This window comes from Schistocerca americana, chromosome X, assembly GCF_021461395.2.
Source record: "Schistocerca americana isolate TAMUIC-IGC-003095 chromosome X, iqSchAmer2.1, whole genome shotgun sequence".
In the NCBI taxonomy this organism is placed as follows: domain Eukaryota; kingdom Metazoa; phylum Arthropoda; class Insecta; order Orthoptera; family Acrididae; genus Schistocerca; species Schistocerca americana.
In genome coordinates this window covers 847,145,970-847,161,348 of record NC_060130.1, presented here as the reverse complement: position 1 = coordinate 847,161,348, position 15,379 = coordinate 847,145,970, and the positions used below count along the sequence as shown (strand labels likewise).

The following is a 15,379-nucleotide window of genomic DNA, read 5'->3' as shown; positions in this document are numbered from 1 at the left end:
TACCCCTCCCCCTTTTCCTCTGTAATGCTGTTTTCTCTAAACAAGGAAGTATAAAAGCACGCACAAAGATGGTCTTGTAAAACAAGACTACTGTGTTCACACATTGCATTTACAATTTTGTTGAGCTCCAGACACACAATTTTTTTCCATGGTGATATAGATATTCATTACATTCGGTGAGCAAATTTTTCTCCAGTTTACTTCCATTACATTGTATTTTTTGTAAATGGAGCATATTTCTTTGATTTTAATATTGGTTTTACGGACCTCTTTGTTAACACAAGATCAGGTCATTTGCATGAGGTACTGTTCTTCATATGATTCATATGAGGTAGTGCTCTTCATATGATTCATGTCTAAAAATTCTTCAAATAATGATTAATAGGGGGGCAGAAAACTTATCGAATATATAATACACAGACATTGCTTCCTTGCACATGAAGTAATTCGGTAACTGTCTTCTGGCAGCACCAGTTGGAGGACAATGGTCATAAATCTTCAATGTGTCTAAGTAAACTTACTTCAAACAAAAGGCAGAAATGCAAAACAGTAAACGTAAGAGTAAACATTTTCATTCTGCCTTACCTATCTGCCGCAGCAATGCCTGAAGAAGTGCCAGAACCCCTGAATTAATAATTAAACTAACTTCATTTCCTTGATGGTTTCCAGTTAGAACACCCAGAACAGTGAGCAAAAACCTGTAAAAATGAAAGTAAAACACACAAATACAAACATTATTCCATGTTTCGATCTTTAGTTTAACTTTTACTTACATGTACTACTCTCTTAAATCATCATATTTGTCAGTATTAATACAATTACACATGCCACTGACAGAATATTTCCATCCCAACCCCCCTATTCTTCCACAATAAATAGTAACCAGTTTTGTTAAAATAATTAGTTCACAGTATAATAAGTGTGACTTGATTCTTCATTGGATCAAGTATTAGAAAATGACTTCATTCAAGATACTGCAATACAAGTGAAAGGTTGAGTATGTTCCTTGTTGGTCCAAGAATATTTTTCCATTGGTAATGCTTTGTGAATATGATAAACACTTAACTGCTCTGTGGTTATAATTCCAAGTCAAACACAAAGTTCTGATCATGAAATGTTGGGTGAACGAGTAATAAAGTTATATGAAGGAAGGACCATATAATGCTCACTAGGATGATGCAAAATTAACACTATTGTGTTCGAATAAGCTTTTTGGTTGCTGACCAGTTAAATTTTAAGTTTACTGACAACTGATGTGTTGATATTAACAAAAAACAGTATATGAGAATACAGACAAGGTGACACAACATGTTACACACACACACACACACACACACACACACACACACACACACATGTGCATACAAGAATAGATGATGAGAAAGAGTTGGGAGAGGGACACGAAGGTAACTAAGAAACCCCTGGTCACTTAGTTGTCACAGGATGTCATATAGCCATATCGTATCATAACCTTAAGAATACATTTAGATAGTACTTGTTCATAAAGACTCTATGTATCATGGTCTCCAATTGGGTTACATTTTCAATTGTTAAAACTAAATTTCCTGAATCCCTACATGAAATGGTTTATTAGCCTTTTTAAATTCAAGGACTAATACAAAGCAGCAGTTGGTCATATCTATTCCCGAAGCAGCTGATGGGAACCAATATTTTCAGGTATGACAGTCTGTTTCTTCAACATTACATACAGAAATTCGTCATAATCTGGAGCTCTGACATGGGCTACAGGCAAATCATTTTCAAATTCACCCAAAGCAAAGTGGCAGTTGTACGCTCCTACATTTGCCAAACTGGAACTTAGATGGTACTTCTCTGTCAGCTCTAAATGTTGAGGGTATGCAAGTTCGAGGCATACAATAAATTTTAGTCTGTAGAGGTGATTTGTAACCTTTTGGATGGCTAAGTGGGGTGGGGCGAATGGTCACTGTGGAGTATACCCTGCCAGTAAAATTAATTCTACTCACTGACTGCCATACTTGGCATGAAATGTTTGATGAATTTCAAGAATTCTTGCTCTGATTACTTTCTACTCTCCTTCATTCTGGCCTTGCTCTTGGTGCCTGAAAGACTGAAAAGTTCTTGTGTGATGTACTGTGTGTGAATCCATGTAGAGCTGCTTGTCTATCCCCAATCATCAAGTGGCACACACGATTCAATCATGGGACTAAGAACATGTAAATAAGCAACTGTCGGTTACGGCACAGATGCTTCAGCAGCCTCAAAAATTACCCGAGCCATGCCATCCTCTGTGTCCTGAACATGATTTTTTTATTTTTATATATATATATATATATATATATATATATATATATATATATATATATATATATATATATATATATATATATATATATATATATATATATATATATATATATATATATATATATATATATTTTTTTTTTTTTTTTTTTTTTTTTTTTTCCAGTTACAGTGAGTTGGCTGCGTGGCGTCCAGTTGGCTCTTGAAAGCATCAAAATTAGAAGCTTTCTTTGTGCTTGGCAAACTGACCCAAATGACTAAGTGCTAACTTGAATATCAGTCATCAGCCTCCTGTTACAGTACTGCATGTGGCTAAAGTAGGAGAACTAAGCAACAGATAATTAAATGAGAACTATCCTGCTGCTGTGGTAGTGGACATTACTGCTTTCACTGTGTTCAGAAAACAGATATTGTTGCAAAAAATCAAATAAAAACAGTCTCGAACATGTTTTCAGATTTTTTATTTGTTAGCAACTACAGTGACAACTGTACTTCCACAGTTCTCTCTCCGTCTGCCACCACCAGCAGCCATAATGGGAGTGAAAAGCCTGAAGATGGTCTGAGGAAAGAGCCAAAACCAGTTGCTAACAAATAAAAAGTCTGAAAATAAGATCAATTTTTATTTGATTTTTGGAATTTTGTAGTGATTGCTGTGCTCCAATTACAGAATGCTTTCTAAAATTTTAGATATCACTGTGCAGAAGAAATCTCTTTATCATTCAACTCCAGTGACAGATGTAGATAGGTCCCCAGAGAAATTACTAGGAATATTGAGAGACCAGGTCTTCAAATGCTGCAGCATCAACAGAATTATGCAGCGAAAGATGCAGGAAGCACAGAGTGAATTTTGTAATTATAGCACTTTCTGCAGCTACTGTCTGCCTTTAAGTTTGCGGTTATCATGACACATGTGAAAAATGACCCCTCAATGAATGTTCCTCTCCTTTTTCTTTAAAACAGAAACAAGTGACTTTCATCATTATGTTATTTTCTTCCATGACTCCTCCTCCTCCTCCTCCTCCTCCTCCTCCTCCTCCTCTTCTTCCCGGCTGTCTGATGGACTTAAAACTAGCCGCAATATTTGCCAACTATTTATGGTTAAGGAAGCCAGACTCATCTCCATATGATCCATCTTCTCTCTCTCTAATACTACAGAAATATCCCAGCACTGTGTGTCATTATTAGTGACATTTAAGGACAGTCTAAATATGCCATTCTCTGGAGAACCTTTCTGTCAATCCCTCTATGTTGTGAGGGTGTTTGTACTCTCAACCAGGCATCCCAAATAATCGAGAGCTACTGCCTTCACAGTTCAACAAGATTCAACAAGAATACATGTCAGTTTGGACAGAGCCCCACATATCTAACTAAGTCTAACAAAATTTAGGTACAGTCAGTACCTCAGAGGGTTCACAATAATGACTTTCGACTCAACAGCCATCCACCATATTGAGTCAATGGGGTGGATGGCTGTTGAGCCTACACTTTGAGGCTGGGGTTGTTTATAGAGGTTTGTACCATCCCCACAATCTAGTCAGTTAAGCCAAGGTCTAATTTCTCTGTGCCACACAACATTCCACCATCACATCAAAATGTGGTCACAGAACCATGGCCAGAGATTAGGGTAGCAGGACAGTGGTGTCATTCACCAGCTCCCAGCTCAACATACCTCAATAAGTATGGTCTCAATTATATATAACCGAACAAGCAACTCTTAATAATTTGGTTTATATCAACATAGAACACTTTGGGAGTAAAGGCCAGGGAATATGCCTATAATTTTACTGAGAGACAGATGGGCTGACCAGTGTATGCATTAATTCAGTGGAACCAATAGTCATACAAAACCAATGAAAATAAATAAAGCATATCTCTCAGAGACTTGTTCCTTCATCAGGGAGAAGAGAGAAGGGAGGGGAAAGAAGGGAAAGTGGATGCAGGTCACTCACAACTTGGATTGTGGGGTAACAAAGGAATGTGTTGGACTGTAAGTCCAAGGGACTGGTGTTGAGTGGGAGGAACAAATTGCTCGTGTGGTGTAGCAGTCACCTAGGTTACTAGAGTTATGCAGGAGAGCATGCAACACCACTGGCTATTTGGCATCCCCCAGGTGTACAGTTTGTCTATGCTCATTCATGCACTCCACCAATTCAGTGGTTGTCACACTGAAGTAGAAAGCAGTGCAGTGAACATATGTCAGCTGATAAGTGATGTGTTGTTTCACTTGTAGCCACCCTTTAATGGTACATGAATAGCCAGTGGTAGGGTTAGAGTAGGTGGTTACTGGGAGATGCATGGGGACAGGTTTTGTAGTGGGCTCGATTACAGCTGTAAGAACCTTTAGGTAGGGATGGTGGCTAGGGAGTGTCGTAGGGTTTGACAAGGATATTATGGAGGTTAGGAGGATGATGAAAGGCCATTCTGGGAGGTATGGGGAGGATACTGTGAAGAGGTAATCTCATTTCAGGGCTCAACTAGAGAATGTTGTAACCCTGATCTTTCTCTATACACTGTCCATTTCTCTTTGTTTAATAGTCATTTCCTTCGTTTAATGATCATTTTTCATAGTTTAACAGATTTTGTTCCTTTGCTGAATGACTGTTTAACAATCATTTCAACTTCATTGCTTAGCAATCTCTGTCTGGCTTTAATCCTATAGCAATTTTAGTTTCATTTCCCTTTGCTTACCACTTTTTTCTGTCATTTTTGAACCACTGATGATCCCTCCTGCGCTGCTGGTGATCTTTTTATGCTCCCTGGCTATCTTTCTTCCATTCTGGGCACTCTTTTCTCTGTATTTAGTGTTATTTCTTCAGTAATGTATAATTATAATATCAATTTATTGTTTTTTCTGAATCCCATATGTATCTGTGTCTGCGAGACCTTCATTATCTACATATCATTTATCCTTTATACACCCTACTCCTGCCCAACAGTACTTAAATTCCTTCTGAGAGCATTCTTTCACCACAACCAAACTGTACCCCCACATCCTTTTCCTCCAACCCTGATTGACCTTTGGAATTACCACCAAAGGGTCACTTTAAAAGTTCCAATTTCTAGGTGCAACACTTCTTTTCACCAGTCTTCCCTTAAATTCCAAAATCTTCAATCATTTGGTCTTATTCACCTTATCCTTGAACTATACATTGCTTTGTGTAACCACTATTCCCAACAGCTTTTCAAAATCCTCCACCTTTCAGACCCTGGCTCAGTTATCACACTCAGGATCATAATGCTAGATGTCAGCTATAGACTTGAGCTTAATGTCACACACCACATGAAAAAACATCCACCATGTTGGCCTAACACTTCAAAAGTGGTGCTCCTTTCACCATCTCCCATGACCACCAACCACAACAGGCCCCCCCCCCCCCCCCCATATCCAACAAGCTCAGCCTAGCCTCCTTATTTAACCTTTAACCTTCCAATCACAACTATAATCATGTTCAACCACCACACAACACAATCCTAATGAAGTCCTAAACTTCTCATCCAGGTCCCTCTCTGTCCCTGATAAACCTGTCCTATAAAAAAGGTTAAACCTTTAGTCCCATACTTAAATTCAACCACACTGCCCTAGTAAAATACATCCTCTCTTTCACTGGAAACCTCAACGGGAAATGTCACTTCACCACACAGTGAGAATCCTCAAGAAACAGAGCTAGCGTTGCACCCTCCCTGGAACAATTCCAACAGCTTTCCCAAAGGGACCCTCCTCCTCTCCACAAAATCATCCCTTGCAGGCATTCCAGGATTTCCTCAAACCCAGTATCACTTCCCAGTCTTCCTTGAAGAGCACCCCAACAACCTCCACGATCAGTCCAGCTAAATCCTGTGCCATTCGGGAACTAAGAGCAGATCACTCTGTTATCGCCCTCCCAGTGAATAAATGCTCAACAACTGTGGTGCTTGACAGCGGGGAATATGTGGAAGAGGGGCTTTGTCAACTCTCAGACACCTCAGCCCATAAAGCCATTCTGCATTACCCCATTTCCTCCATACAGACTGACCTGCAGAAAACCCTAAAAACCTTAGGTCCCTCACAAGATCTCACAACTGCTTCCGTAGATCTACTCCCTCCACTTGAGCCATGTGCCCCTACCTTCTACCTGTTAACCAACATCCACAAAGAGAACCATTCTGCCCGCCCCATTGCAGGAGGCTTAAAAGCCACAACAGAATGCCTCTCAGCTCTGGTAGACCAACTGATGACTTTAGCAGTTAAGTCCCATAAGATTTCACACATTTTTTTTGGTAGACCAGCACTTCCAATCTATCACCCAAAATCTCCCATCCTACATCGAAGGCATAAACTACTTCCTGGAATGCCTCGACTCCATCACCATCCCTCTCCCACCTGAAACCTTCCTAGGTGCTACGTCTCCCTACACAAATATCCCACATACTCACAGTCTCTCTGCTCTAGAGTGCTATCTCTCCCAACACCCATCTGAAAGTCACCCAAAACCTCATTCCTTATCACACTTGCTAACTTCATCCTCATCCATAATTATCTCACTTTTGAGGGCCAGACCTACAAACGAATCAAGGGGAGAGCTATGGGAAGCAGGATGGCCCCATCCTACAGCAATCTTTTCGTGGGCTGGATGGAGGAGGCATTCCTCAGGACCCAGCAGCTGCATCCCCTAGCTTGTTATAGGCTTATTGGTGACTTCTTTTTGGTCTGGACCCATGTTGAAGAACAACTCCTTGGCTTCCTTCAAAAGCTCAACTCCTTTTCTAACCTGAATTTCACATGATCCTTCCCCAGAACCCAAGCCACCTTGTTGGATGTTGACTGTCACTTCATTGAGCCTCACACCCAAACCTCTGTCCATGGCAGTCCCACAAACAAACAAACAATAGTATCCCCATTTTGATAGATGCCATCCCTTCCATAGCAAATGTACATTTCCCTACAGCTAATGTATCTGTAGTTCCCCCATTCTGGAAACAATGTTCCTACCTCAGGTGACACAGAAACATCCGCCTTGTCAGTCAATACCATCCTGGCCTTGAATGTCTCAACAGATTACGCTGCCAGGGCTATGACTTCCTCAAGTCGAGTCCTGAAATGAGATCATCTCTCCACAATCTCCACACACTTCGCAGAGCTGCCTTTCGTCATCCTCCGAATCTCCGGGACATTCTTGTCAAACCCTATGGTATTCTCAAGCCACCTTCTCTACCTAAAGGTTCTTGCCCCTATAATTCATCCCACCGCAAAACCTGTCCCCCCTAATCACCAACTCCAGCCCCACCACTGCCAAAACATATGCCACACATGGTAGGGCCACATGTGAAACAACACATCACTTATCAGCTGACATGTGTTTACTGCATGGCCTTCTACATTGGTATGACAACCACTAAACTGGCATGAATGTGCACAAATGAACTGCCCACAAGCTAGGTTTTATTTATTTGCACCAGTTTTGTGTAAATATTGTCTGTACTGAGCTAAGGTAAGTACTGGCCAAACCATGTGTCTCTTTGCATATTTTTTACATTTCTTTAAGAGATTCTCCTTTCAATCAGTTATCTCTATAATTAAACAGTCTTAATGTAAATATTCTATTGACTGTGTAGTTCTGCATTTTTCACGAGTTTGTGTTACCGTCCTTACAATATTTACACATATCACCCGGGAAGAAAATGATTCACAGGTTACTTTATGTAATTCAGGTTTATACATGTGTATTTACTGCTTTTACAAATGAGTATGTACAATGATGAAAAATATTTTACTAACAGTGTACCTATTTTGTTCCTTTGCAATGCATACAAGTCAAGTTGTTAAAAGAACACTAATGTTTTGGGATTATTTAAGTAGCTTGACAATTTTGTATTTCAAACTAATGAATATTTTATTACTAACACACCAGCACAGGAAAAAATATATATTTAAAACAGATGGAATTCTATTTTAAGTGTAATAAGCATTCTGTATACAACAGTACATGAAACTATAAAGATCTGAAATACAGTTAAATGTCATCTGGAAGAGAGAAGCCAACTGAATCAGAAGTAGATGGCCCCATAAATTTAGAATCTAGATAAACAATACAGCCAGGCAGTCATACAGTAGAAGCCAATAAGTGTCTACATACAATCTTTACAGGTTGGTGACAAAAGGTCACCTATTTGAGAAGCTGGAAATAACTATATGACAGAACACAACACTTATAAGATCCCTATCCTGCAAATCTAGCAAAGATAAAATTGGAGTGCTGCAAAATACTAAACATATCATCACAGCCTTCACCAAAATTTCAAAAGCAAAACTGTATTTTCAAAAATAAGGAAACATTTATCATCCAGTTCCATTAATCATCTTTCCACTCACTTTTCATTCATAGAAAACTGATAGGAAGCCATAATATCTCAATGAAACAGAGCCACACAGTACTTACTTTTAGTACTTTGTGGTGTTGTTTCTTTTTTACAGATGTTAACTGATAACTTTTTTGGGGTGTACTTTTTTATTTTAATGATGCAATACAAAGACATATAATAAATATAAATTACTTATATCATACCTAGCCCAGGGGACTTTGCGAAGCCAGTTACTTAGACCTTCATTTAAAGTACCCTTGTCTTTGAATTTGTTTGTACGTCGCGGCTGCTCAGCAAGGAGAACATGCTCACGCAGAGCTGCCACAGCCCATGATGTTATTTTTGACTGAGCCTGCAGTATCTCCATTTTCTGGTGTGGTGAAATAAGTTGAATGTTATGCAAGGAGTGAGAAAGCTCATCCCTAGAAAAATTATAACAAAAATGTTATGTTGCTTGCCAATGTATAAACCATTACATTTCATAGAATTCATGAATAAGAGTGTAACAAAGCACTTGTACCTGGGACGTTTCTTGTTATATGAAAGGCCTAACCATCCATTTAGCATTGCATACTTGACAGAAGGAATTAAATAATCTCTTTTCAACAGCTCATACATCATTTCAATTCCTTTAGTTCTCATTCTTGCACGTTGGACCTACACAAAAGAATATTTTATCATTTTTAATAGAAGTTATATAGGCAAATTTCACTAAAATATACTGTATGTGAATTTTCTAGATTTTAGAATTCTTTAATGCAAAATTTTAACAGCAACGGCAGCAATTCAATGGAAAATGATACATAGATGTCAAAACAATTTCATATTGCAAAATGCCCTATGATCATGAACTTCACATAACTTAAGTAAAAACTTAATTTATAAAAATGATGTTACTGATCATATGCAAGACTCAAATAAGATTCACTATTCACAACACTCACAGGTGAACTTGAAAATGACATTGCAAGCTGAAACAGCAAGCTTGAAATCTCAAAATACAAGTAAATAAAAAATTATGTTGCACCTATTGGAATTTACTTCTTATAAAATGTTGTATTCTGACTTATTTCATGCCACAGGCTCCACTGACAAGAAAATAAAAGTAAAATAATTATAAACAGGCAGAAAGGAAACACATACTTGATATATGTGCAGGAAGTGTGGAAAGTTGCCAATTTCAGTAACTACAGTAAAGGGCACTGTTTGCTGGTGGAAGGAATGGGTAACATGGAAAAGGAGCAATTAATTGCATACTCATTAGCATCTACCGAAAGTGTATGATTGATAGTTAAATCACTAGTAGACAACAATACACTGAACATCAACACCTCATTCATTAATGTAGGTGTCATACTTTTGCCTGCATGTAAAGCGAAGTAAACAGTAATCTGTAGCAAAACTGATAAAGGCATACAATAGTGGAAAATTAAACAGAATTTTTGGCACAGAATATAGTTTTGGAAATGGTTGGTCGCAAACTCATTTATTCACCATTACACATTTTGATACAGTGTCAGGCCCCAAGTGTGGCGAGTACAAGAAATACACTATAACAAATGTCAGTGAAACTTTTCTCATCCATAATACAGCAATTTCAATTCATACTTACAATAAAATACAATGAAAAGCACTGCACTGAACAGGTGCCTGAATGTTGTGGAGGGGCAGTTGAATTTTGTGAAACTGAACTTTTAATTACAGTTATTTATAGGTCCCCTAACACAGAGTATTTCTGCTCAAACTGCAGCGGAGTCTTTGTTCACTTTGTAGGAAGTCCCAAAAATTAGCTGTCTGTGGTGACTTCAATATTAATTTTGTGTGTGACTGTGCATGAAAAAGGAAGTTGGAGGATCTGCTAAATTCATATGATCTGATGCAGACTATATTTTTCCAAGCAGGGAGCAGGGGAACAGTAACACAATGATAGACAATATTTTTTATTAATTATTCATTACTAGATCAGCATTCTGTTAGTAAAAGGGGGAATGGCCTTTCAGACCATGATGCACAAATATTAACACTAAAAGGTTTATGTACTCACACAAATGTTATACATAATTACAAACTACATAGGAAAGGTAATCCAGTGACAATAGAAAGATTTTCAATCCTTTTTTTAGGAACAAGAGCAGAAGGATGTTTGCAGTGCTGATAACATAGATGACAAATATAATGCTTTGCTCAATACATATTTTATGCTCTTTGAAAGTTGCTTTCCATTAGAATGTTCAAGGCACAGTATTAGCAGTAAAAGGTAGCCTGGGTGGTTGACTAGTTGGATAAGGATATCATGTAGAAGAAAGTGGGAATTATGTCAAAACGTTAGATATAGTCACAATCGAGCTACAGTAGTCCATTGCAAACAGTACTATAAGGCACTTAAAAACATTTTTAGGAAGGCAAAGAGTACATGGTACACAAATAAAATAGCTAATTCACAGGTTAAATTAAAGCCATATGTTTAGTCATGAAGGAAGTGTCTGGTCAGCAGCACCAGGTCACGGATATAACGTCAGTACATAGTAAAAAATGTTTCTGTTACTGATAAGTCAGTTGTATGTACAGTATTTAACAATCACTTTCTGGACATAGTTAGTGAATTAAATGAAAACTTGGTTTCAACAGGGAATCATGTAACTCTCTTGGAAAATGGCTTTCTGGGACTGATGTCAGAAATACTACTCAGTGATGCTGACAAGTGGGAGACTGAGTCAGTAATTAAGTCACTGTGTCTCAGAGATATGATGGAGTATCTAGCAGAATACTAAATTACTGTACTTAGCCATATCTGTTTTTTTCCCCTGTATGAATGGTCAGTTTTCTGAACGATTACAGCACTCAGTAGTGAAGCTGCTTTATAAAAAGGGAGAAAGGGATAATGCAGACAGTTTTAAACCTATTTCTATGCCATCACTGTTTGCTAAAGTTATTGAAAAGGCTGAGTTTGTAAGGATAATTGATCATTCCATTTAACATAATTTGCTGTCAAATGTACAGTTTGGTTTTAGAAAAGCTTTAACAACTGAAAATATTATATCCTCTTTTCTTTGTGAGGTACTGGATGGATTAAACATAAGGTTTCGAATGCTAGGTTTTTTTTTTATTTTATTTTTTATTTTTATATATATATATATATATATATAACTAAGGTGTTTGATTGTGTTGATCGCAAAATATTGTTCCAGAAGTTGGACCATTAGAGAATATGGGGAGTAACTCACAACTGGTTCACCTCTTAATTTAAGAACAGACAGCAAAAGGTCATTATTCATAGTAATGAAAATGGCCATGATGTCGGGTCCTAGTGGGGCATGGTTAAATGGTCGGTGCCACAGGGATCACTGCTGGGCCCACTCCTGTTCCTTATTTATACAAATGATATGCCTTCTACTATTACAGGTGATTCTAAAATATTTCTGTTTGCTGATGACACTACCTTGGTAGTAAAGGATGTTGTGTGCAATGTTGGCATTGTTTGAAATAGTGCAGTTCAAGACATAAGTTCATGGCTTGTAGATAATAAACTAATGTTGAATCACAGATGGCTCCGTTTTTACAGTTTTTAACTACCACACAATTCAACAAACCCTGACTTTCTAATTATGAAGAATGGGCTTATGGTTAGTGAGACTGAATATTTCAAATTTCTAAGTTTGTTCCGACAGATAGAAAATTTTCATGGAAAGCCTGTGTTCAGGATCTTATTCAAAGAATATGCTACAATTTTTCCTATTAGAACACTATCTGAAGTAAGTGATAGTTTGACAAAAAAAGTAGTCTATTTTGCCACTTTTCATTCACTTGTGACATATGGCATTATATTCTGGGGTAACTTTTCCCATTCTCAAATAGTACTTTTGGCTCAGAAACAGGTGGTTCAGGAACCAAGTGGTGTAGGTTCGCAAATCTCTTTATCGACCCCTGTTCATTGGTCTGGGTATTCCGACATTCGCCCCTCAGCATATATATTATTTAATGTTGTTTCTTGTTAACAATATCAGTTTTTCCCAAGAACTGGCAGCTTTCACTAAGTTAATGGTAGGCAGAAATCCAATCTGAATTTGGATCACACTTCCTTGACTTTCATCCAGAAAGGCATGCAGTATTCTGCTGCAGCCATTTTCAATAAGATACCCCAAGAATTCAAAAAGCCTTGCAGTAATCCACATGCTTCCAATCTAAACTGAAAGGTCTCCTCATGGGTCACTCCTTCCATTCTGTCGAGGAGTTATTTGAAAAGTTAAGCTAATTCCTGTGTTCCTTTGTTAATTGTGTTTGTATAAACTTAGAGTGTGTCATCTTTTTAGTATTCATAAACATTTTATTTTATCTGTTATTACTCTTCTGTTGTAATTTTGTGTACTGACATGTTCTGTGACCATGAAACCAGATGTGTAAACACTATCTTTCTCATATGCATTCCATTTGGAAATCATGCTATTTCTACTTCTTATTTTTGCCTTCAGTCAACTTTCTATTCTAAGGAATATGTAGAAGTTACCATCTTTAATAAATGAGAGAAACTTGTAAAAGAAGACACACATTCTTTCTGTGTATGATATTGAATGGGGAAGTTCCATCTAGCTCTGTGTCTATTCTTATCTGTAGGAAACAGAAAAGTTTACCTATGTTGGTTATTTGTCCACAATTTGATATTAAAAGGTCTCTCACAACTGAATTCCATGTCAGAAAGTGGAATATTCTGTGTTTTGCCGTATTTATGTAACATTCTATTTAGTGTAAACCCACAACTAAACAATAGCCTCTAATTAATTCTGTCTTTGCCACATCTATTACCTATGTAATCTTAAATGTTGTGTCATTTTCAGATGTTTAAAAGAATAAATCAGTAAAACAATCAAAGCTGCTATTTAATGTCATGTCATGACCACACTCAAGTCCAAAACCAAGAGCTTGGTCATCAATGAAGTACAATGCTTAGAACCGAAGGCACATTTATTACAAACACCAATGTGTAACTAGAAAAGAACTGACCCCCTAGATGGAAAGCGCAGCTATTTATATAAATATCAGATATTCACATATCATTACAAACATCAAGAATCTTCCAGAAAAAAATAAGTTGGGTCAGAACCAGCAACCTGCAGTATGCCAGCCAGCGACACTAACCATTGTGCCACACTCCATGCACCACAGCTCATGGCATCACTCTCTCTCCCCTCAAGAAACAGCAACCCACTATTTTAGAAGTTCTCATTGCAAACCTCTACAGCATCCTGGATATAGACCCTGTCAATGGTCCTCCATGTGGTGGCCCTGGTGGTCATGTCATTATATCCGCCTCACTGTGATGAGCAGCGAACGTAGCCACTCCCGTCAAAGCTTCACGATTTTTGAGTGGCTCTTCAACTTCCTTGAATCTCTTATTATTGATCTGTACCTCTGAACTGTAGTAGGGCTTCATATCAAGAGCATGGATGATGTTCATGAACTTTTGTCTTCTTGGTGAAGGTTCACAGCCCACTGTTTCATATATGATGACTGACAAGCGATGAAGGATACAATACAGCCAACATTAGCACTTTAGTAACTTTTCCAATAGCCCCACTCACCACAAAGGCATAAAAATTCGTACCAGGTCTCACAGGCTGCTAAACCACAGAACAGTGCTTGGTGTTAAAGTGCTCTCAGTCTTCCTCCTGTGGGTCCATAGTCTGTATATGAGACAGCTGCTTTGCTTCCTTGATCTTGGTGATGAGATGTTTCACGTAATCATCCTGAGTATTGTCCAGTTGAAATTGGAACACTGTATTCAATTGCCGCTTCTACGTAATGACTTTGGAGCAGAAAGAACGATGTGAACTCTGTAGTGTCTAGCTTTGCTGTGTTGTTGGCGAGTGTCACAATGAGCGTTATTGATCCCAATCTCCGTGATTGAGATCAACATACTTTAAGAGCGGATCATCTTATTTAAGTTTTCTGTGAGGCCATTTATTTATGTGGGGATTGTAGGCAGTTGTCATCCTGTGTGTGATGTCATAATGTGAAATTACCTCTGATACTAGTCTTGACTGGAAGACTTTTCCATGATCAGAGATCATCACATGGGGCATTCTGTGCTTCAAAATGAGGTCTTCTACAAGGAGCTGTACAATTTCCAGACCTTTGACATTTGGCAAAGCTTTGGTGACAGCATATAAGTGACAGCGGCATAGCGTGAGGGGAGACTTTGAGACTTAGTCTCCCCTGTATTTGTGCTTAAAAAAGATGCAACAGTAATTCATAACAAAGTATAAACAACTTTCTACTAACAGCTCTAAGTGTGCGAAGACATCAGTTTTGTAGCACGCGCCGCACCCTGAGTATTCGAGTATTTGCCTGCTTGAGACTCGACTGCTCTCAGTCTCTGCCTCCCTTCCCTTACCTGGCTGTGTTAGTGGCATTCTCGGCTCCCCTCCACTTCCGCTCTTCCACGACGGCTGGTGTACTGCACTTGTTAGCAGGTATCGAGACTAGTCTCTGCCGCTTCTATGCTGGCTTTTAACACAGAAGTGAACAGTCGCGCAGTTTGTGTTCATAGTCATTCTTGTGTGATTTTAGTGCATATTTTTGTTGTGTTGTCAACGTGAGTGAGCCGGCAACTGAACACCTTCTAGAATTTTTATTAAAGATGCCTTTTTCTACATTAACATACGAAAAAAGTGCAAATTGAAGGACAAACAACCTACTCCTATATTCAGTGTAGTTTTAAGTGAAGCCAAACAAAAACGTACATTTCAGACAGCCTGGTAAG

The 15,379-nt window shown here is 38.3% G+C and overlaps 1 protein-coding gene across 1 annotated transcript in view; it reads right to left on the bottom strand.

The window, feature by feature from the left end:
* LOC124556600 (E3 ubiquitin-protein ligase HERC2) overlaps positions 1-15,379 on the bottom strand; it is an 832,907-nt gene that overhangs the window by 485,980 nt on the left and 331,548 nt on the right. Inside the window, exons 32-34 of the mRNA XM_047130567.1 lie at positions 9,143-9,279; positions 8,826-9,044; positions 586-698 (exon numbers count right to left, since the gene is read on the bottom strand). Of these exons, the coding sequence (XP_046986523.1) occupies positions 586-698; positions 8,826-9,044; positions 9,143-9,279 (469 nt within the window). The remainder of the gene's footprint in view (positions 1-585; positions 699-8,825; positions 9,045-9,142; positions 9,280-15,379) is intronic.